We start from the raw sequence: 23,820 nt of genomic DNA, 5'->3' as shown, positions 1-23,820 counted from the left end.
TGTGTGTGTGTGTGTGTGTGGTTTCTCTCTACATATTTTGCCCTTACTTCAAAATAAGAGCGTACTGTTATCCAAGGTAATTGAGAACCAAATGAGAAGTGAGTGATTATGTAGATGAGTGTTGAAAAATCAAGCATTTTTCAAGGAGTATATTTGAATTCAAGCGTATTCCTAACCATGAAAACATATTCATTTCCCAAACTATTATGACTTTGCAAAAACCCTGATCAGTATGAAACTCACATCATAAGCTCCAGCTTTAATCTGCTGGTAGAGTCTGTGCTGGTCCTCATCCCAGAATGGAGGATATCCTACCAGGAGGATGTAGAGGATCACACCTACACACACACACACACACACACACACACACACACACCACAGTCAAAGTTAATCATGAAAGAGTTCTCACACTGTGACCCATAATTAGATTTCAGAGCTCATAGTCTAAGAACATACAACAGCGTGTAAGAGACACACACTAAATGCTTGTGTTTGCTGGTGTTACCAGCAAAGGTGGTTATTGATTGGCTGGTTGCCAGGAAGGGATCAAAGGCCTTCTATCCAGCGATGAGACGGTCTGACCACAAACACAACACTGGCTATTGTTTCTAAGGACTCTGAGTCAGCACAGGTGTGTGGAGAGGAGCGTGTGTGTGTGTGTGTGTGTGTGTGTGTGTGTGTATATGTCTGACATCAGAGGCCCAGGTGGCCTGGCTCATCACAAGGGTGTGTAATGAGCATCAGCAATGATTAATTCAAGAAGCTCTGTGGTACATAGACTAGAAAATACAGCCCCCACACAAACACATTCACAATCAAAGTCAAATTATAACCCCTTGACTTTTTTATGACTATAAGATGATCCAAATTACCTGTTCTTCCATGACTTGCCCCAATAGTTTATTAACTTCCCTGACTCTCCCTGCCTGGAACAGACTTTCCTTAATTCCATGACTTTCCACAAATTAGTAGTAGAGTATCATTTGACATAAAATGACATTTATAGTAGGAATGCCAGTTTCATTTTTTAATTTGAACTACTACCCCAGTGAATCATTCCAAATGAATAATCACAACACCAAACAAAAGCGATTTGAATTTGACAAACATGGAAAAATTGCAGATTAAGTTGAAGCTTCCCTTTTTTTTTTTTTAAATCTTACTAGAAACAGCCATTACAGCAGTTTCTTCAAAGCCACCAGACTTCATTGAGAAAAAAAGGAACTCTACCTCGTAGAACACAGGACTTTGTGTGCCGTTGGTTTTTAGAGGTTTAGTTTCAATCCAAGCTAACCCTTTAAAACACCAAAGCCACACAATAACACAAACAAGCTAGCTGATCGAGGCAGCAGTAGACCAGCAGTTCTGCAAAATTACTGTTTTCTTCAGTGGAGTCTTGTGGCTTTGAAGAAAGTAATATAACAGCTGTGTCTGGTAAAATAAAAAGCATATGACAGGTTTAGCTTTGTGAGGATCCTTTCTAAAATGTTGTCAGACACTTCGAATAACAATCTGAGTCGGTCAATTGAAAAAAAAACAAGCAGTTTTAGTGGACAAGCTTTGATTAGGCCCAGTTGCTCCAAAGGATTGCACTGCAGCCATCGCAGCCCAGTTCGTGGCTCTGGGGGTGCTCTACTGGACCAGTGCCAACACTTCCCAGTCATTTAGACACCAAAATATGTACAAATAGGGTCCAGCTTTAAAAACAGCAGAGTTCTCTTTTAACACTGAAAGCACAACGGACAATGACAAACAAGATATAATAGAACAATATCATAGGAAACCATCAAAGAGAAGCTTAGAGAGAAGTTATTGTTCTCAGGTGTCAAACATGTTTAATAATGTTACTGTGGGGTTACCGTAGTTACAGTAGCACTTAGAACTTGTATTACTGTTAGTATTGTATTACTGTGATTGGCTGTTTCTGGCCATGACAACTAATGCTAAGCAGCTGCTCCAGGAGGTTTCCACAATCAAACAAATCAACAATGAAGTCAGCCCGGAGCCTTACCGCAGGCCCACATGTCCACTGGCTTGCCATAGGGATCTTTCCTTAGCACCTCTGGAGACAGATATCCTGGAGTCCCAGCAAAACCTGAAACACACACACAGAATACAGAACAACCCTTCTACTTCAATAAAAGCTCTGACCACGCGACAGATTTGTGATTCGTTCAGCCCGACACTGAATTCACCACTCTCTGTTTGCTGAAGTCTACCAAAAACTCGCTACGACCTTCACAGTAAAACAGAAGCCAAGTGGGCCAATAAAATCAAGTTTATGAGCCGAGGTTAACAAGCCCCAAGGAAAACATGTCTTTGTAGGTATATAGTTTGGCTCATGACCAGCAGCACACAGCCTACTTCAAAAATGCCTCTAAGTAGCAGCAGACACTTTGGGCAATGAGACGTAGTATGACTAGTAGTTAAGTCAGAACACAAAGTGAACTGGTTCCAGATGGAGGCCGTAGCTGGGGGAATAGAGCAATTATTTCTCTGATCTTCAGGGAATAGGGAGAAGAAATAGCCCTGAAATATATTCAATCCAAACTTGATGTAAGAGCCGAGAGCAGTGGCACACCTAGTCCCTTTAGATAGGTAGGTAAGGCTTTGATGATAAAATGGCATAGTTAAAGATGTTAATTTGAATTTGGAGTTTAAAGAAATATAAAACTAGGACGGAAAAAAAATGTTTTTCATTTGTACAGCGAGAGGCTTTCATTGTCCTCAGAGAGAATTAAATATTCAGAGATGTCTGAAATTGGATTTCTGCATCATCAAAATTCTGGAGAGGAAAAATGATACGAAATGCTTTTTATGAATAGTCGTCAATTCATATACAGATATTTGTGGCCTGGAGCTGAACAGCCCTGCTCCAACGAGTCGGCTCATATCATGCGTTAAGCAGATTTTGTTTTAAGCCTGTTCTTTGTTGGCCAAAGTTAGCATCCCAATTGATATAACAGGGAATGTGAATTATGGATGCAACTTGTTAACCAAACCAGCTAGCTAAACCTAACTCAATGCACCGACCACAAATCAGTGGTTGACATCACGGTTACATCCACTTCTTATATACAGTCTGTGGGATTTACAGGCAAAAAACAAAACAATAATACTTTTCCCTTGCAAAGGTGATTATGCCATAAGTCTGTAAGCAAAGGGAGTGAAAAATGAGCCAAAATGACCACAGGTCAATAACAGTGATGAGCTGCTGCTGTGATCGGCTGGCAGTATGGCTGCCCACTGCTGCCTCATTTCATGTGCCATTTCTAACGAACCCAGAAATATACAAACCTGATTATTGGGTACTGAATATCCCATTGTTTCATAGCAACAGCAACATCCACAGTGCAGAGTGAATGAGGACACTTTCACATAACAAGCAACTAATACATCATTACAATAACATATTTCATTGAAATGTACTGATTGAATGTACGGATTAAAAGACTTGAAAAGTGATGTGGACTCACCGAACCATGCCTGCTGGTCTCCCTGCACTTCAATAGCCAGACCAAAATCTGCCAGTTTAACTGCTGCCCCCTTCAACTTGCTGGCTAGAAGCAAATTCTCTGGCTTGGAGTGAACAGACACAGATTCAAAAGTTCAGTGCTGTGCACGAATACAGTGAGGATAAACAAACGAGGCGAAGCTTTAAAGATTTTCTTGTGTTTTTGTTAGGGTTAGCTTGCGGGCTTTAAAGCAGCAGGAAGGATTATTATAGTTGACAAAGCAATAACATTAAGGACTGATACAGTGAGTTGAGCATTCAGCAGTTTGGACTAATAGGCCAACTAAAGGCCAACTGTAGCAGCCGTCCAGTTTAACAGATAAACGCCTACTGAAGGAAGGCCTGTCAGAGTCAGAGTCCAGCCTCTACACACACACAAAGTGACGAGTGACTAATGCTGAGCCTGATTACAATCAGGTTCAGTCAGGGGCCACGGCTGACCTCAGCACAGCAGCCACGGTGGATGCCATTTAACAAGCCGCTGGCGGGCTGCGATCAAATTTGGCGTGCACGTCCGGCTGGTACAGATGCAACGGGTGAAAGAGGCGGACAGTGACTCATGCCAAACCCCAGCAGTAGGAGGGGGGGGGGCTTTAGGAAAGATTCCGAGAGGATGAATAATGTGTTTGCTGACATTTTCAAAGCAGTTTCCTTGATGGAGCCAAATAAGAGACTATTCAAAATGACTCAAGTGTAGTGTAACAACTACAAAAGGAGAGGATGTTGTTGATCAAAAGGGAAGCTGCCTTCATTTGTTAACAATTATACCCAATTGTCTCAACAGCAGTGTGCACCTTGATTAGATATTATGAGGGGCCACGAAAGCCATAATTCATTCTGATTCGTATGAATATATTTACTCTCACATACTATATTTAACATATAGATGTAGAAAAAAAACTATTTAGACATATTGGCTGTCTTTCTGGAAAAATACACGTTTTACACTGAATGAATCTTTGTAAGTTATCAAATGAGAACTAGATACAATGAGGGCCAGCTGAACATGTTGGTTTTAGATGGACAACACTACAAAGTATAGGAAATGTTTGACCTTATCAATACAAATAGGGGAAAACCCATTAATAATGGTTGCCCTTTGTTCTGCGATCCAAGCTACGCTCTACAATAAACTGAACAGCTGAACAAATAGCTCATATTTTGTGTTTAACAGCTGATCAGCCTGTTTCCTAGTGACATCCACAACAGCATGAGTAACAATATCCGTGTTGCATGTGAATTGTCAACTGACAATTTCCACACTTTTAGATTCCAGATAGGAGCACTGTCAAAGGCCACAAATCAGCTGGTGTGCTCTTTGCTTTGTGTCTTTTAGTTTCCTCTGAACATTAGTATCTTTATTTAGCTATCTTTATTTGTGAATTACTGGGAGATGTTTCCCCTCTCTATCCCAGCAGGCGTGTCATTAGCGACAACTTCAAGTACGCAACATTGTCTCCTAAACTAGATTTTTAATCGACATAAAAAAGAATCTGTAAATCTGTGCATTAGCTATTCCTGCTTATCCTGTAGAGGGTTGTACGGGGCTGGAGCTGATTCCAGCTGGGTGAGAGGTGGAGTACACCCTGGACAGGGCTGACACGCAGAGACGTAAATCATTCAAGCTCACGTTTAATTGAGCATTAGGCACATTGTACTTGTTATCCCTACAACATTCTCATGTTTTAATAGTTATGTTAGGCAACCAACTGCCCTTAAAGTAAAGGGCAGTTAAAGTACGGCACGATTTTGGTCTTGGTTAAATAATGAAATGGTAACTTTTCAAATAGTGTATATGATCTGTTAATATGCTTTAGGGTTTTTATGAATATCTTAATTTTGTTCTGATCAGACCAAGAACCAAACCTGCACACCTGTTGCTCCATCTGTCCTGACTGGACATTAAGGCAACATTCTTTGTAATTCTCTGTGACATAGTTTGCTATAGTACTTCTTCTTTCCTACATATATTGTATTGACACATATATGATTGACGTCTCGTGACAACAGATGTATATGAGAGGCCTAATATGAATTATGGCTAATATGGCTCTTATACACTGCTTACATATTAACCATGTCTTTCACCAAAATCAATTTTAAATTCCATCACTCAATGTTCATATTTCAAGGTTGCTCGAGCAGTTAGTAGAGCATGTGAGTCGTGCAGTTCCTCAAACCTTTGCTGTGGGCAAAAGTTTGAGGAGGAAGGGGGAAGGAATGAGGGATTAAGGTTAAAGAGGAGAGGGGGAGGAAGGTGGTGTAAATGCATTCATCGGCATCATGCAGTCATTGCAAACTCCCCCTGACATCCGTTTACCCCAGCCCACTAGAAACACCCCCTCTCACCCCTGGACAACAATCATGTAACCTGGAGGGTAGGGAAGGGTTGAATGAAGGGAAAGAAAAAGGAAAACAAGTTTTAAGTTTGATCATGTCAGGTGGTGTGTACCCTATCCCACCGCAGCTATGATGGTGTGTCAAAAAAGCGGTTCGAGTTTGCTACCACTCTGGTTCACCCCTCTGAGTGCGTCTTGTAGTATAGTAACCGCAGCCTAATCTCAATGGTATTATAGTATATGAATCATTAAAACTGGTGGCCGTAATATAAACCTGTGTGATCGTTACATTATCTGGGAGAGTCCTGTGTTTCTTCGTTAAGGAACATATAATATAATAAGGAGTCAAATCTGAAATGGGAATACAGCACGTGGAATCACATCTCACAGCTCCTCCTTCTTCATCGTGTGTAACCTCATGCAACATCATATAAAGTGATAAAAAGATAGAAAAGCCATTGAACTGAGCTTTAAAGTATCAAGACTGAAAGCTGCATCACGAGAAGATTTGATAAAGTGCTTTACAATCCGCTTCATGATCACACAGATGGCACCATATGGATGAAGGCTGCTCAGTGTGCTTTAACGCCTGTTGATGCGTCATTCCTTTTTTTTGAAATGTCTTTTACAAATCACTAAACCTGTAAAGCGTTCTGACAGCTTTAATTACTCTAATGTGGCCTGCAGATGCACTGTAGGCTTACAGCGGCCCCACACATCACTTGCAGGGTGATGAATACAAATATATACCCAGAAAGCCTTTCGCTGATGGCAGTGTGCGGAATGTTGCCAAGTTCACCGACATCGTCATATCAGCACATGGCACTGGATATTCACAGAGAAAGTGTTTTCTGGGTTTCTGCATGAGTATATGATGTACAGTTCACATCAGTTTGATAAGGGTCTAGCTCTCTCCTCGCTGCTGGTGTGTAGTAGCTGTGATTGGATTCTGTCTTATACAGCAAGCCATGAAGCAGATAGAATTACTGGCCTGTTAAACCAGGTTGGGGTTTCTGCTTCAGTCTCGAGGACCACTGCTGCTACTGACAAATACATGAACTGTCCCTGCTGACAAAATGTTGCACACAAACAACTCTGGTTTTAACTTCTTCATCTCAAATGGGAAGATTATCTAATTTGGATAATCCAACAAGTTAATAAAGTTGTACTGTATTATATCATATCTCTAAACAACCTGTCAGGAGTTGAGTTATTTGTGGGTAATGTAGGTGCCAGGTTTTGAAAAGGATGATATAACATATCTGATGCATTGATTTAAAAAAAAAAAAAAAAGGCCAAGGCCAGAAAAAGTCTTTCTTTGTGGAGCTATAGGAAAAGCAGACATTGTAGAAGTACAACAGTAGGCGTGAATGTGCCGTTACTGCTCCATTAATGGTCATGACACTTAACGGCATGCCATAAATCCATGTGTCTAGACTCTTTGCAGAAACTATAAAGCTTTACAAGAACTTTATAAAGACAGCTTTTGCTTTCCTTGGTGTCTGTGAGTGTGTGTCTCTGTGTGCTTTGGGACTCCCTGGACTACCCAGAATCATTAGCGTGAGAAATTAAATTACACGAATAAACACACAATGTGGCAAACAGTGCTTTCCATAGTGCCTCTGCTCTGCAGCTTGCTTATTTGTTTTGCTTCTATTTGTTTTTGCCTTTGTGTTTCTGCACCGAGCCGTGACAGCTGCCTGGCAACAGCCAATCAGAGCGCGGAGAGAGGGCAGCCGCTAATGCAAAATCTGCGCTTATTATTGTCGGGTATAAACCAAACCTCAGACACATCTGGTTCATTTGATTGGCAAATCAGAGCTTTCGGAGCAAACCACGGTGAGAAAAAGCAGCATTTAGAGATGGAGACAAGACCACTGTGGGCATGACATTTACTAATGTCCAAACTCCAATAACATCCCACACTAAAACACACTCAAACAGCCCATCTCAGCACGTCACCATGACCCTATTTAGTATCTATAAACTGTGAACTCGCTAGTTCAGTCAGCTCTATATCATCTTTGACTTCTATATGTCAGCAGCATGTTGGCAACAACCACCACAGTCAACAGATTTGCTGTGTTTTGTTCCCTCTACATCCATCCAATATGACCTGGCTAACAATACACATGCACAACTGCATAAATAATCTTTGTATTTTTAGAGTCATTATTCTTTAACAAAATAAAGCTCAACAAAGACCTCTAAACTTCATGGTAGAAGCTCTCCAGACATGTGTGCCTTTTTTTTTTCTTTTTAAAAAAAAGGGCCCGTATACAGTATGCACTGCTTTTTATAGCTGCAGAGTAACTGGAGGACTGCCACTCTTATTTTCTAGCCCATTAACACTTTTCTACAGCTAAAGTGGCGGCAAGCGAAGTGCCTGTTCAGCGGTGGTGTGAGGCCGATATTCTGTCCGAGCATGACCCTGGAAGATGTAAAATTACATCTCCACGTGAAGTAGGAAAGAAAAGGATGTAATATGACACAGTAGATGTAGAAAAGAAACAAATACAGAGGACAGGTGAGACTGGAGTGAGGCCACACGACTAAAAGAAAAAAGAATCTTAATGGTGAGTCTACTTACCTTGAGGTCGCGGTGGACCACGCCCATCTGGTGGCAGTGGAGCACAGCCTCTAGGATCTGCTGAATGCAATGACTGCATGCAAACACCAGGGGGCCATGGGTTAGTGACAAGCTACCACTCACTGTCTGTGGCTGAGAGCTCGCTTTGACACTCGGGGAGCGGCTGGCCGTATTAGTGAAGAGGCTATGCAGCAATGTTGCGACCGACCCACCCAGCAGCCATGATGGGAAGCACTTTGGCAAGATGATCATGTTTTAAATGTTCAAAATGGTGTTTTGTGTTGCCACCATCATCAACTGATGTGTGCCGTGACAGAGCCGGAGAAGAAGAAGAAAACACACACAGCTGTAATTTCGTCATTGTCTGCTCCTCACACAGTATGGCCAATTCTCTGCCCGAGTCTCAAAACAGAAGTGGTGTTAGCTCCTGGCCAGCTAGAGGCCGGACCCTGACAGGCTGAGGAGGGAGAAGCGAGAGCTGGAGGAGGAGGGTGTGGTTTGAATCTGTTACTGCTTTCTCAGCAATAAACCGACAGTGTCGGAGTGTTTACAGGCTCTGTTCATCCTTTCTTCTGCCAAAACAACAAACTGGAAAGTACTAAAACTGAAACTTTGAGACTATTCATGCCATCAGCGTTACCTCCAGAGAGTTCAGAGTGACGGCTACAATTTTCAGACAGGCAGTTAGTTGCTAGGTAGAATATCAACATCATAACCCTTTCTTCCATGTAGTTTGCACAGAGCCTGGCAGGTGTCATGGTGGGAAAGAGCAATCATCAGTTGTGCTCTTAAATTGCTATTTTGTGCACAAATAAAGTTAAACAAAACTGACTTAAAGGGCAATTCCATGTGTTTTTTAAGCCTGGGTCCTATTCAAATATTTATTTACATATTTTAGTGTCTAGATGACCATTAGGTACAAAAAGTTTGGCAATAGGTACCAGTAGATTGATACAGCCGCAAATCAGGCTGCACTAGCTGCAACGTACTGTTTGTCCTCGAGAGCGGCTGTGCCTGAACAAAGAATGTCCACTAAAAGGACGTACTCAGATTGTTAGTACTCAGATTGTTATTCAAAGTGTCTGACAACATTGCAGAACACAGGACTGTGTGACTTCAGTGTTTCATAGTTCATATACAAACGTAATGTTTAAATAACCATTTTGTGCATAAAAATGAACAGACCATGAAGTTAAAAAAGTGTCTACAGGCAAAAAGACTAAATCCACACAACTCCATCCAAAATCAGAGAAAAACAAGTAGCTCCAACAACCTGGAACTTCAGTTCCTACTGCTACAGTAACTTGACACTGAGCGTTAGAGGCAATTCATTCATGATCCCTGCTTTGTTCTCATTCAGATTCAGCCAATTAGATTTAATGCATAAACATGTCCAAGTGTTCTTGGGCAAGACAGAGAACCCAAACTTACTCCTGAAGCAGCTTGGGTGTGTGAATGTGCCAAAGAATAGTCTCCTCCTACTGAGATTCCTCCTGAATGAATGGCGGGGGAATGAGGATGTGATGTGAAAGTGCTTTGAGTAATTGAAATGACTAAAAAAAAGGCTATAATACAGAGCATTTACCGTTTACAAACGTCATCTTTAAAGTTGTGTTCTGTTCAATTGCGCTCAGTAAGTTAGTCATTCTTTTAATTAATATTTTGAGAACATGATCTACTTGTGTGCACAACTTTTTTTCCCTCTTCATAACACCTGCCAGGATCTGCTATGCAGACCATCAGTAGTGGAAAAAGACAAAGACACATTCCCTTGACTTTGGACTGCGGCTGTAGGATTTGATCAGTTAAACACAAAGCAATACTACATTTTCAAAGAGGATCCAAATCCATGCTGCTTCAGATTTTAATTCCTTGCCATATTCAGATTTGAAATCAAAGCACAGATCATTTCTTTTATAGTCAACGTTGAGCTGGTCTAAAACCCACAACTGTGGTACTAGGACAGCTTTAGAGTCATCATTAAAGCTGCAAAACATTCTTCCTCCTCCTCTTCCTCCCCCCTCCTCCCCCTCCTCTCCTCTCTGGGGTTAGCCTCTCAGTGGCGGTGTCAGAACATGGTTCTGGACAGATGCTACATGCACTTTGGGACCTGGCATAGGGGAGGATCAGGCCACGGGGAGATCTAGCAGTGCCTCCCCCATTTCTACAGGACCTACCACCTCCTTCTCCAGCCAACTTGCCCACAATGCCCTGCAGCAGGTGGATTTTACAAACACTCCTGTCAGGTGTGAAGGTGACTGGTGGAGGAGGGGGTGTGGTTTTGGTGGAGGCGGCACTCGGTGAAAGGTTAATTTGTCGACTGATCAGGCAGTAGAGGAGCGAGGCGAGGTGCCGCAGGTGGGCAGGCCTGCGTCTTTTTGCTGTTACTGTTGCCACTTACTAACCTTTAGGTCCCTGTGCACTATGCCATTTATGTGGCAGTGATTTACACTTTCTAGAATCTGCTGTATGCAGTGACTGTGGAGGAGAGAGAGACCAGGCCAGAAGCAAGAAGGAGAGGAAGAGGGAGAACGGGTAAATGTCAGGAAACAAAGGAACAAGAACAGGCAGACAGAACACACCAAATACATGACATACCAGAACTTGACTGACAAAGGAAAGGAACGTTTTAAAAGGAATTCATGTTTGAAAATTCTGGGAAGACGGATATTTGCTTTCTTTTTAAGAGTGAGATGAGATGACAGTCGATTAATTTGAATCTCATGCCTGTGAGCTGGAGTCAGGATATGGTTAGCCTAGCTTAGCATAAGGACTGAAAACAGGGGGAAACAGCTTGGCTGGCTCTATGCGAAGCTCAAATACACACCTAACAACACCTCTGAAGCTAATTGATGGACAGAGCCAGGCTAGCCGTTTCCCCCTGCTTCCAGTCTTTATGCTATGCTAGGCTAACCCTTGTCAGTAATTAGCGCGCAGGCATGAGATTGATGCCGATTTTCACATCCCTCCCTCTCCTGGAAACAAAGCACATGGTCGAACTGTTCCTTTACGCTATTTAAACAAGAGAAAAATACAAGAACACACACATGTCCTTTTCATCTACGCTGCTCCTTCAGGTGTCAACTTTAACATTTTTACAAATCAATACAAATAAAATCCAGATCCTTAATATCTAAAGCCGTCTTTGTTTGCATTAATGGATGAAAGAACAATCCTGGAGCTGCTCCATCAACTGAAAGTCACACTTTAATCTAGCTGGATGGAGAACTTGAAAATAATTGAAAAAAAAGAAACTAAATGTCAAATGAACCTTTAATTAAAACACTATGCAATAAAGCTTCTTTCCTTTGCCAGGTTTCTCTTTCCGCAGATTTTTAATAGACAGATCATGAGGTAGAATTGGGAGATGTAGAGTCATAATCAAAGGAAAAGGGAGACCAAAATATGTAGAATGTGAGGTTTCAGGCATATCAAAGGCGGCACAACAGGAAACTCTGCTGTATCCACTGCATAATGAGGGGTTGTATTTTTGTGTGTGAATATTGCATCCATCTTCCACATACACACTAATGAGTAAGTGCTTCATTTCAGAACTTGGATGGGCATGGCTAAAATGTTGTTAACTGTTGTGTCGTACATATCTGCTTGAATGTGTCTAAATGGGTTTTGCATGACAATTATTCAGTAGATGCAGAAATATTAATACAAGAGAGCATTACTCTGACCTGGCATCTGCTTCGCTGTAATACTCCCTGGCAACAATGTCCTCGAACAACTCACCGCCAGTAACTCTGCAGGAGAAAGAAATGACACGACGGACAAAAACAGAAAGACAAAGTTGGAAAGAAAATACACATGTCTGGAAAAGAAGTGAACTGTAAAAAATCACAGATGTTCATTTCTGCCTCTGGAGAGGAAAAAAAAAGCTTGATAATTTTGCACAGTAACAAATCTCATTCTGGAAGAGATTCTTCTTCTCTTTTTTTTTTTTTTTGCAGCCCAACTGGATCAGAGCAAGGATGTTGGATTTTTGTGCCTGAATGGTGAAATCACTGGTCATACGGTACATGGACATTGTTTATTCAGCTGGAAGAAGTTTCCAAGTGGTTATGGCTAAAAGCCAGAGCGCTTGTCCATGTGAGCAAGACCAACTGGAACTGGAGCATACAGCTCTTTCTTTCATTACTTCTTATTAGGTGCAGAGATTTAGGTTTATATTACTAGATAACTCCAATATTTTTACATTTTAGTCTTAATTTGACATATTTTGGGTTCCAAGAGACTAGCGGGTACAAAAAGTTTTGGCATTGGTCCAGTAGATCGCCTCAGTCAGCAGCCATTACGGAAAGGATCATATGTAGACCTGTAAGATCCTTTCTGTTTGACCAGAAACAGCCCCAGACTCCATTCACAAAAACAGACATGCCGACAACAGCACATCCATTTTACCACACAGAACATGAGCGTGACAGCGCTGCTTTGATTGGTTAGTTTGTTTGTGTGACTTTGAGGTTTTAAAGGGCTAGTTCGGATCCAAAACAATATCTGTGGAGCACACAACAATGTACAATAAATAAATACTAAAAATACTTTTTGGTAGAAATAAGCTTTTTAACTATTTCTCTTTCCTCTCGACCACACAGTCTTACCTAATCAGGCTGCCGGGAAGCTACAGTGGAAATGCAGAAAATCCCACCATAGCATGCTATGTCTAAAACATGTCTCTCTAGGATAACAGAGATGTAGCTATATAGTCTTCCTTGTTCTTGTGGTAAATGCTGCAGTTAGGTTTGGAGTATTGCAGTCTCTTGACTGTGTTTGCTCACCCAATAGGTCTGTGGGATTTTTATATTATATTAGGACTTCAGAAAGCTTTGTCAGGGCTACGGAAGACATACAACCGTTTCCACAGGCTGAGCATGACCAACCATGTAAAGTAATCTGATCTTCATGTATAAGAAATGGAGTTGCCTTCTGAATTGTTTAAAAGTAAGCAAGTGGGTCAATTTGCGCAAAATGTGGGGGAACGGCTCGAAGGATATTTTAAGGCAGAGCCTTTTCCATGATCTGTGGAAAACATAACCGCTTTGAGTCGTCAGGGGGGTTTCCACATTAGAGCTTCATGCAACTTTTAATAACTGGGGTTTTCTGACAGATTCTGTTGTAAAAGGTCTGCAGAGTCCAAGTGTTTTTTCTGGCCTTCATTCAGCAGTGAAGAAAGGAGCCACATATGAGGTGAATTATGATCATCTCTGGTCCACGGTCTTCCCCTAATCTGTTACAATAATTTAACTTTGCTCAGTGAATATGAGGTTAAAATCCAGGTTTTAAGCCCATGGAGGTATGATATATTAGCTCCCTACTCTGCAGTCAGGTGATGCTCATTGACCATGAACAGTGTTTTGCGTGGGCATCCTCCTAGGCAGGCTTTTATGTTAGGAAAAAAAAAGCTTTTTATCCATGTGTTGTCTTTTGGACAAGAAAGGGGCACCCTCTGTTCTTTTTATTGCCTTTAGTCAAATCAAATGCAGCATTTAAAATGAAGTCAAAAGAAATTCCATTTCTGGTTGCCAGATTGGAGCACAAATAAGAGCTGATGATACACACGACATACAGAAAAGAGCTTGATGCACTAAATACAGAGCACATTTTTGCCTGTTTTCAAGCACGTGTGTGTGCATCATGCAGTCATATATATTGTGCTCATGTATCTATGTGATGTTTCTGAGCAGCGTGTGAACGTGGCAACGGTGTGTGTGATGACAGATGGAGCAAAAGAGGAGGCGAACACACCACGTCCCATGGTGTCTCTGTGGCAGGACATCTGATTGGCAGGTGTCAGGTTGCTGCCTCTGCCAAACGTGATGTGCCATGTATTTACTCGCGTGCCGTGTGCTGCGAGCGACAAAATAAAAAAAAATCCTGCACTTACAAGTCAAAGACCAGATAGTGGAATCCTTCCTCTGATATGCTGTCGTGGAGCCGCACTGTGAGGGGAGGGGGGTGGGGGAGGGAGAACAAGAGAGAAACCAAAGTTACTCCATCATGTAAAATACTACCCTACAGCACCAGACAACCTGCCACACTGGCAGCAGCACCAACTGTGTGAATTGTGAGCACTTTATTGAGTGCTGAATGTGAAGGGTGGCTGTACACATCACTGGTGGATTCAGCGCTCTGGATAATGCGCTCAGTGTTGTTTCAAGCACATTCTTAAGACCAATTTTTCATGCAAAGCAAATAACAGTGAATAATCAAATATATCTCTGATTTGCAAGTTTGTGAAATAATAAGCTACCAAATTTACCAGTTTATTAACATCTGTTAGTAGCCTATCATTGCTAAAGGAGACAAATGTCAGTAATGTACAAAATGCACGTCTGTATATTAAAAGGCATAATAGGTTTGTTTTCTTTCTCACAGTGAGATAAAAATGATACCATATCATGGTTAGCCTGGCGTGGCATAAAGACTGAAAACTAAATTAGACAGAAATGTAAAATGGCACACAGTGGTTCTGTAGTGAGAGATACGTGCTGTTACTTGGCAAACAACAGCTGGGTGCAGTGACCGTGCACTGCTGCCTGGAGTCTTGTCATCACAGTTAGGTTGCCAGGTTTGGTACCAAAACCTGCGTCTGGCAGGTACCTTTCAGCCAGACACACTGCTCAGACGTGCTGGGCGGATGGATTAACCGTTTTTTAGGAAATAATCCCACCATTTCACTCCCCCTGAATCCACAGATTTTTGTTTTTACATGTGCGTGTGGATTTCACAGACAAGTGTTTTAAGTGAAACAAAGCTTCACTTAACCTAAGTCAGGTTAGACGTTTCCCCTTGCTTTCAGTCTTTATGCTAAGCTAGGCTAGCCATATCCTCACTGCGGCTCTGTACTTAACGCAGACATGAGATTGACAAAATCCATCTACTGTACATGTTCTCACAGCTTATTCAGACACTGAAAGAAAAATAAATTATTCACAATATATACTTTCACTCTCTCAGAGGCTGCAGATCCATGAGTATACATGCCTCTGAAATAATAATGTGAGTCTATATTCAGCTCAGTCTATAGTTTTAAAGGTAATAGTAGGAGCATGGCTGTAGCTTACAGCCTGTGTGAACGTTATCACTTTATTAACTGAAAGTAAACCCACGGTAAAACTGTAAAACTACAACACCTGTCTTCGCTGATCTGCAAAGGATAGAATCAACTCTTCTAATAGGCTCGAACAGAAATATTAAAGCTTTGTGCATGGAAAGAAAAGACTGCAATAACAAACACTTGCAGCAACTGGGGATGGTAATAAAGCTTTAGATGTTAGCTATTCTATAGTAACAGAATTCATGGATTTACTGTCTGCAACAGTAATATATGGCTTTAAATTTGTCGCCACCATTATGAATTTCCAAAGCGAAAAATGTCAACATGATGTGTCCACTCATATATATCATCCACTGAACTCATCATGAGAGACGCACACATTCTTGACGAGACAACTTCTTGTTGCCGTGTGTTTATCATATGCAAACTCACCAACGTGGCTTATTTGAATTTACTGGCACATACTGCTCTCTGCACATCGCTGCCACTGCTATTTTTAGTGCTCAGGTTCTCTGAATTGAGCGTGGATGTCAGGAAACAAGGCTGTCTCTTTCGCTTTGTCAAACAAGAAGAGGATTAAGGCGGCCCAGAGGTAAGAGCTCTGCCAGCGGTGGAGGTTTCACTGAGCCAATTAGCTGCGCTGCCTAATGGACATGAAATGACATGGTGTGAAATGACAACGAGGGCAAAACTGAGACCCCTGACAAGACTGGACTGTAGCATTAGCTCAGGGGTGGAGGAGGGTTTCTGGCAGCCAGATTGCTCCCATTGTTCCACTCTCTACTTGTGCTCATTTCATGACACATGCAGCTTTGATTGATAGCTAACACAAGGAGACATTTATTATCTATTTATTAGTGACAATCATAAATAAACTAAAACTGACATTGGGCGGTGTGATACAAAATATCCCAATAACGATACACATCACATTATAGCATGTCCGTTGTAAATTCAATAAATATAGTTCTATAGTTATAAAAAAATGACCCGGCTTGTTGCCAAGGGCTGGAAAGCTAATGGTTATCACTCTAACCCCTGACCCCAACACTAACCCCACATGGACAGAGATTTGATAAGATCTTATACTGTGTTACTGAAACCAAACCCTACACCAGTTAACAATGACTATTTAGAGCTTTAACAGGCACAATGTATAGCTCTGCTACAATGGAATTTGGCTTCATGTTTCAATAACACACAATGACTGATCTGTGTTTGGCTTCTCATCATATCAACGGGGAATAAATTATCTGCTAGTTTCAATATTTTCAAGGATAAAAATGAGTCTACTGGAACTTCAACCAACAGTGAAAGGGCTGATTGTAAATGTGTGCGACTGACAAACAGGCCAGAGCATGAGATGATGCTAGAAAAGACTGAAGGAAAAAGGAGAGATCTCCCCTGTGAGGATCCTCTGATGTATCCGTTAGCTCGTCTACTGATTGGCATCTAAGAGATCCATCAATGTGATGACCTCAAAGGAATGAAGGCTTTCCTAGAGCTGGATGCTGTGTGAATGGAATAGTAATGAGACCAGCCACCAGCCAATCACTATCTGATGACAGACAGATTGGTCTCAAAGGTGGGGGGAGCGGGTGGGGCTATGTGCATGAGCAGGTGAGTAATAGGAAAGTCCAGTGATGTTCAGTTGGCATGTTAAACACTGTGTGTATGAGAGGGATTCCACACAATGCTTTTCATGTAAGATCATGTCTTTTATATTATTGTTCTAGAACCATCATGTTGTATTTTAAAGGAAACAACTGTATCGCTTCTATCTTCAATAATAACACTGTACAAAGCAAAGTAAGTGATGTTCACTAAACTGCCTAAACAGCTATTGTCAAATCATAGCTTATCAACCGTAACTAGGCACAGCACGCTGGCCAAGCTTTGATGATAATAAGTAATAATAATATATAATATGTAAAAATTCAGACCTGTATCACTCTCAAATATCAGAATCAGTAACAAAATTCAATGAACCACATCAAGCAACTGGCCCAATGTGAAACAGAGTTAATATCTACCTATCTATAAGAGCTCTTATGGTACCTCATACTGAAGCTGCAACAGTCAAAAATGAAAAAAAAGGGCTGAAATAACCTTTGTTCGGTTAATAAACGTGACTCAAACACACTGCAACAGCAGGCAAATAATGCTCCGATCCTCCATTTCTTTGTCTCTCCCACCCCCCCATCCCTCATTTTCACTAAAAAGGGACCAAGCAACAAATAAATGCCAGTTTTCACCATGTGACAAAGTCGTTGTTGAGGTGGTAATTACAGTTTCTTGGCCTTTGTAGCTCCCAAAGCAAGCACAAAAAGAAAAGGGAGGTGTGTGTGTGTGTGTGTGTGTGTGTGTGTAAGAGAGATATATGGTAAAGATGGTACATACATACACCTTAGTATGTTCTGAAATGCATGGATATACGTATATTAAACATAACACTCCTTGTGACACAGTAGATATTACTAAAGTACCACTTACCGATGTTGGGATGCTTGAGCAGGCGGCAGATCCTGGCCTCGCGCTCCAGCTTCTGGTGATCTGTGGCGACAAAAGGACAACAAATTTGTCACGTCCGTCTTCTGAAACTGTTAAAAGTGCTCTCCAGAGATTCCACATATTTCATACTGCCCGCCTCTCTCCAATGGGAACACATGAGCAGTGAAACTGAGGGTCATAAGTCATTACTGCATGAATCGCTGGTCAAATCTGTACGGCGATGCTGCACTACAGACCTGTTCTATTAAAGCCTTCAAGCTCTTATATATAAAGTCACTTTTACAGTGCTGAAGAGGAGTGAGAATGGCACCGTGTGTGATGGAGTTCATTTTACAAGTAGTAAATAGTATTCAGAACATAAAGTCACTCTATAAGCCTATAAGCAGCGTATCCAATTAAAGAAAGCACCGACAAAGCAAGTCAAAGCTCATTAGGGCCCTACTACTGTTTGGATTTCACACCAATTAATCTGCTGATTATTTTCTTAATTAATTGTTTAGTCTGTAAAACACTAGAAAATTGGGAAAATGTCCAGCACAACATCCTAGAGCCCATGATGATGACATCATTAAATGTCTTGGTAAGGGGTCTGAATCAAGACCCAGTTCCAGTTGAAAACCAGCTCTAAAGTTGTCCTGATCCACCAGAATCGTATGCATAAGAGCGTAACAGTTCCTTTTATCAATGCCAGTAGTTGCACTTTGAAAAACAATGGTGTCACACATTTACGGTGTTAGAAAAAGAGGAGTTATGGCGTAGAGGAAGAAATAGTTCAAACAGTGGTATCATTTCATGAAGACAGATGACAACAGTGCGAGTTAAAGTGCCTGTAAGATGATATTTTCGAGTCAGGTGTCACAGGACGTGGACAGGGCAGTGTGCATGGGGCACATGGCAAGTGGTAGAGTGAGGCGGGTGTTAGAGAAAACAATGCCAAGCTCCCTTGAGCTACTCTGCTGGCAGGGGAATTGTCCTGTGTTATAATAAGGTTAGGGCCACGCAGGCAGGCTTGGTAGACTTTCTTTTTTTTAGTTATGAAAAATGTGTTAGAATATTTCCTAAAGCAGAAGGTTATGTCTTTAAATGTCCTGTTTAGTCAGTTTAGACATTGTGTTTGCTATGATTGATGACCAGACTTATCGTTGCATCTCCAGGTCTCTAAGCCATTTAAAGTGTTTACAGTATCTTGGTGGAGGTAGCTTCTGAAGGCAAAGACTGAGCAGCTCTCTCATTAACTACTTGACATTTAAGTTCTTTAAGTTGTTCTGTATTTAACTCACTGTGGGCGGGCCTTTTTCCAAACTGAATGGATATAAGTAATAATATAAATGTAAATATATTGTTAACATCCACTTAAGGACAGAAGTCCACGCACACACAATGGAGTGTTTACATCACAGGCTGCGTTCCCTGCCAACGCTGAATCATGTTTTTTTCCCCTATGCCATAGAGAATAGGTTGTTGCATGTGTATTGTGGCTGCTGTTTTCAAACAGTAATGGTAGTTCAGGTAATCCCGAGGGCCCCCACTTTGCGCACCATTTCATTCTGAGCAACAGTGACTCAATGCTAAATTAACAAGGACTACAACTTGTTGCTATGAGACCATGAGATGAAGTCTAAATCAAATAGTTTTCAGTGGCACTTTGCTTTTACTTTGGCCTTTAAAAACATCCAGGTTGCGGTGGCATCACTCAGTGAAAAGGCTGACAGAAGTAAGCAATTACTTTCAAGCTATGAATGTGGGAGACAGGTCTAGTTATCCAAAATCACCATGGTAATAATAACACCCAGTACAGGATACAACGTATACAACTGAGAAGCCAATTATCTCCAACGCAGCTGATTTGCAATTTCAACAAAGAGCCTTTGAAGATGTTGAATTAATGGAGACCAAGTAAACCCAACGATTATTGAATATTTCATAAACAACTCTTCTCTAAAGTATGTATTATTCACCATTGTGGCCCATAAGTGGGCTCCACACAGCCCTATTACAGACGTTTTCCTATCTAGGCCGAGGTTAGGTGGGGCTCATGTGTGCACTACATGCACTACAAACAGGGCCTTAAAATAATATCATGATACTGTGATATTCATGAAGATTTGATGAAAAATAGATGACATGTTATAGCGGTTTGAGGGAGATGTAATCATAACCAAGTCACTGTCACATGAAAGCAGTCCCTTTTAAATGGAACCAGACTGTACAGTAAACACACCAATGTGTATTGATAGTTAACGATGCTTATGTATGATGATGATATGACAAAATGTAGCAGCAGGAGAGAACTGTATCATGATGAATGACGTGATGTAGCACACCCCTACACTACAGCTACAGGTTTGAAATGATTTTCAAAGAGTTTTGCATTTAAATCAAAATCAGAATCATCATATGTGGTGACATAGTGAAAAGTTTTGATGTCAGAGACTCAAAACTCCTTTCACTTTCTTGTTGGACTGCTCTAAGCCATCAGCAGCCCCCGTGTGCTGTTGAATAGTCCTAGAATAAGAAAAAATGTTAATTATAATGACTCTTATAGACAATTGAAGCTTATTTAGGTCTGTAGTGCTGCAGTGCATCAACCAGGGGGCACTGTGCAAATGACTTGTGATTGGAGGGAGGAAGACAGCGAAGGGAGGGAGGGAAAGGGGGGGAAGGAAAGTCTGTTTATGTGTACATGTGGAGCTGGAGGGGCGGGGCAGGGCAGAGGTTGCTTCAGCAGCTATTACTCTTAACTCGTCTGATTTCCTGTTTTTCCTGCGTTTACCTGTTACAGAGGGTGCGGCTCTTGCTGACTATTTTTACAATAAAGTTATCATGGTCAGTAAACTGGAATTGGGATTGCATGCTCATATTAGTGTGTAATCTGCACCAAGTAAGAAATGGTTAACCGACTAGACAAATCATAAACTGCTTTCTAACTACAGACCAATCAAAACTCTGCCATTTGGTTGTCCAATAAACAGTGAGTACAATCTCAATCAACACCAATGGGACGGGCTGCTGTTCCCCTGCAATCCTGTTGTGGTTCCAACCAGATGTGACCACAGCACCTCCAATCGCACCTCCGTTCACAAGTCTCTAATCCCAATCAGACCAATAGGATGTGCTTTTGCGGGGTCTGTAATCCTCATGGTCGCTGAGTGAATGCTGAGTTCTCTGCAATCATCTTTCGCCTGGTGCGCTGATAATCTGTGATGTGCAGTAACAGGATTTACAGCAGGAGTGGCGCACGCTCACCATCTCCAGCCCCACTGCAACCACAGACGGCTGTTCTTTCCTTCGCCCTGCTTCCTTTCACTTCAGTGTCTCCACCGTTCACTTCACAGTCTGCTGTATGCTAATGTAACATTTAGATCTACTTAACAGAGAATTAGATGGATCCTTTACTGTCAATATAGTAAGCTTTGGCAGTTTGACCACTTTGTTTTATTAACTTCTTGTATGACATTCTTTTAACATGTTATCCACACAACCATGTAAAGAAATAAGGTTACCTTAATTTGTGTTTTCTACCCTTAGCTGATCTAGCCCTGATTGGTACTGGTACTGGACATGTATATACTACAGTATTCAAGCATTTGTTTTTCATCAGCGCTCAGCATGAATGGTTTTTGGTGCAAATGAATGATGGTATATTTAGTACTGTACTTTGAGCCAAGTAGCAAGCTGACTAAAAATAGACCCGAAACCAAAACTTGGATTTGTTTCACCGTCTTAGAAATAGAGAACAACACAAGTCTTAGTCAGATCAGTACTGACTACTTACTGTAGTTCCTCTAGTACTAAAAATGACTAGAGCTATTACAGCAGTCAGATTTCTTGGTCAGACGCTTAATAATCTTGGAACACATTGGCTATCATCTGACAATGATCTAGCCTTTGGGGACAAGGGACTTCCAGTGCAGCCAGTGAATATCTGGATATCGTATATCCAGGCCAAGACTTCCTCTGCCATGCATCAGTCATTGTTTAACCAATAAAAAAAAAAAGCTTAAAGAAACACACACACATGGACTGTTTACAGAAATCCAACCACTCAAACATGATTGGTCAATACCACTCTGACAACAAACGGACTGCAAACGGAAACCAGAACCAAAATCTTGTCCATTGCCTGTAGATTGTGTCATAAGCAGATATCTGTTTATAGAGATTAGATGTTTAAGGTTGCAGACATTCCATGTTGGTACATTCTAAAGAAAGCCATTAAGAATTAAATGTATGTATTTGCATACAGTCCTCAAACATCAGGCAACAACTAGAAGTCTGGTGTCTATCCAAGGACCACTGCAATTCACCATAGCAGACAAAGAAAAGACATAGCCTGATGCTCCCCTAAACCCCTTCATGTCTCTCAATCATTACTCCAGTCCGTGGTGTGATTCGCACTGGAGCTGGCCCATTTAGAAAACCCAGATGATCTCGTCATTGGGCCGATGAAAATGAGGACAGCAGCTATTTTCAATGCAGCTGACTGATCAAATGTGATGCCGCCACAGTACTGTAAAGCAGCACATCTGGTTCCACATCCAGTGCCTGCAGGTTCAGTCACTTAAAAAATAATCCCTCAATTTACCCTCACACACATTAGTGTCAAGTACTCACCCCGGATCAAAGAAATTATCAGGCTATTCTAACATGACCACATTTAATACAGTAAAGAAGGCTTCCTTCAAGATACTGACCTTTGATTACTAAGAAAAGGTCTGTCATTTCTCTCCATTTTCACCTGCTGGTGTTAAAGTAATTGGTGAGTAATGGAGTTTAGCGCCAAGAGACTGAGAAGTGAAAGTGATAAAAAAAAAAAAGGAAGAAACAAAGGGAGATAGGAAACACCCATGGCGCACCTCACTGCCTTTACACACATCTTAATGCTTGCTCTTTCTTTCTTTTCTTTATTCCCATTGGCAACATCTCCGCTTCTATTTCCTGACTCACTCCTTTAAATGCAAGGTTGTTTTTTTTTTTTGTATACCTATGAGCAATCTTTTCTTTTTGAAAAGTACTATACAAATAAACAATATGACATAGGAATTCTAGTTTTACGAAGACACTCTGTGACACTCTGGGTTTCCAGACTACACGGTGCAGGGTTTTAAGGGCAACCTCATGTGCACACCCCCCAAATCTCAAATATGTGTTATGCACATTGAACAAACTGATTTGACAAACTTTCAGAACAGTGGTTAGAAACGGGGGGGGGCGGGGGGGGGGGGGGGGGGGGATGTGTTTAAATGAAGCAGCAAAATGTGACGTACAGCCTGAGGGTAGTGGGGATTAATAGGAATGAGTTTTGTATGAACTCAATCTAAAACTATCAGTCTTGAATGGCAAAACTAGGTACAGTGGGGCAAAAAAGTATTTAGTCAGCCACCAATTGTGCAAGTTATCCCACTTAAATAGATGAGAGAGACCTGTAATTTTCATCATAGGTACACTTCAACTATGAGAAACAGAATGGGGGGAATAGAATCCAGGAAATCACATTGTAGGATATTTAATGAATTAATTGGTAAATTCCTCAGTAAAATAAGTATTTGGTCACCTACAAACAAGCAAGATTTCTGGCTCTCACAGACCTGTAACTTCTTCTTTAAGAGGCTCCTCTGTCCTCCACTCGTTACCTGTATTAATGGCACTTGTTTGAACTCGTTATCAGTATAAAAGACACCTGTCCACAACCTCAAACAGTCACACTCCAAACTCCACTATGGCCAAGACCAAAGAGCTGTCAAAGGACACCAGAAACAAAATTGTAGACCTGCACCAGACTGGGAAGACTGAATCTGCA

The 23,820-nt window shown here is 41.4% G+C and overlaps 1 protein-coding gene across 8 annotated transcripts in view; it reads right to left on the bottom strand.

Annotated features, from left to right (window-relative positions):
* Nucleotides 1-23,820, bottom strand: part of camk2d1 (calcium/calmodulin-dependent protein kinase (CaM kinase) II delta 1) — a 79,017-nt gene that overhangs the window by 24,801 nt on the left and 30,396 nt on the right. For 4 of the 8 annotated variants that reach the window (XM_070854682.1, XM_070854687.1, XM_070854686.1 and 1 more), the window contains exons 3-9: nucleotides 18,003-18,062; nucleotides 14,337-14,391; nucleotides 12,130-12,195; nucleotides 10,849-10,921; nucleotides 3,477-3,579; nucleotides 2,012-2,095; nucleotides 244-338 (exon numbers count right to left, since the gene is read on the bottom strand). In XM_070854682.1, the coding sequence (XP_070710783.1) occupies nucleotides 244-338; nucleotides 2,012-2,095; nucleotides 3,477-3,579; nucleotides 10,849-10,921; nucleotides 12,130-12,195; nucleotides 14,337-14,391; nucleotides 18,003-18,062 (536 nt within the window). Of the gene's footprint in view, nucleotides 1-243; nucleotides 339-2,011; nucleotides 2,096-3,476; nucleotides 3,580-8,443; nucleotides 8,517-10,848; nucleotides 10,922-12,129; nucleotides 12,196-14,336; nucleotides 14,392-18,002; nucleotides 18,063-23,820 lie in introns of all 8 variants that reach the window. The other 4 variants (XM_070854683.1, XM_070854688.1, XM_070854684.1 and 1 more) reach the window with 1 other exon arrangement.

The sequence above is a fragment of the Pempheris klunzingeri genome, chromosome 23 (assembly GCF_042242105.1).
Source record: "Pempheris klunzingeri isolate RE-2024b chromosome 23, fPemKlu1.hap1, whole genome shotgun sequence".
Lineage (NCBI taxonomy): Eukaryota > Metazoa > Chordata > Actinopteri > Acropomatiformes > Pempheridae > Pempheris > Pempheris klunzingeri.
The sequence above is the reverse complement of the archived record's forward strand: the minus strand, read 5'-3'. Positions and strand labels throughout refer to the sequence as shown.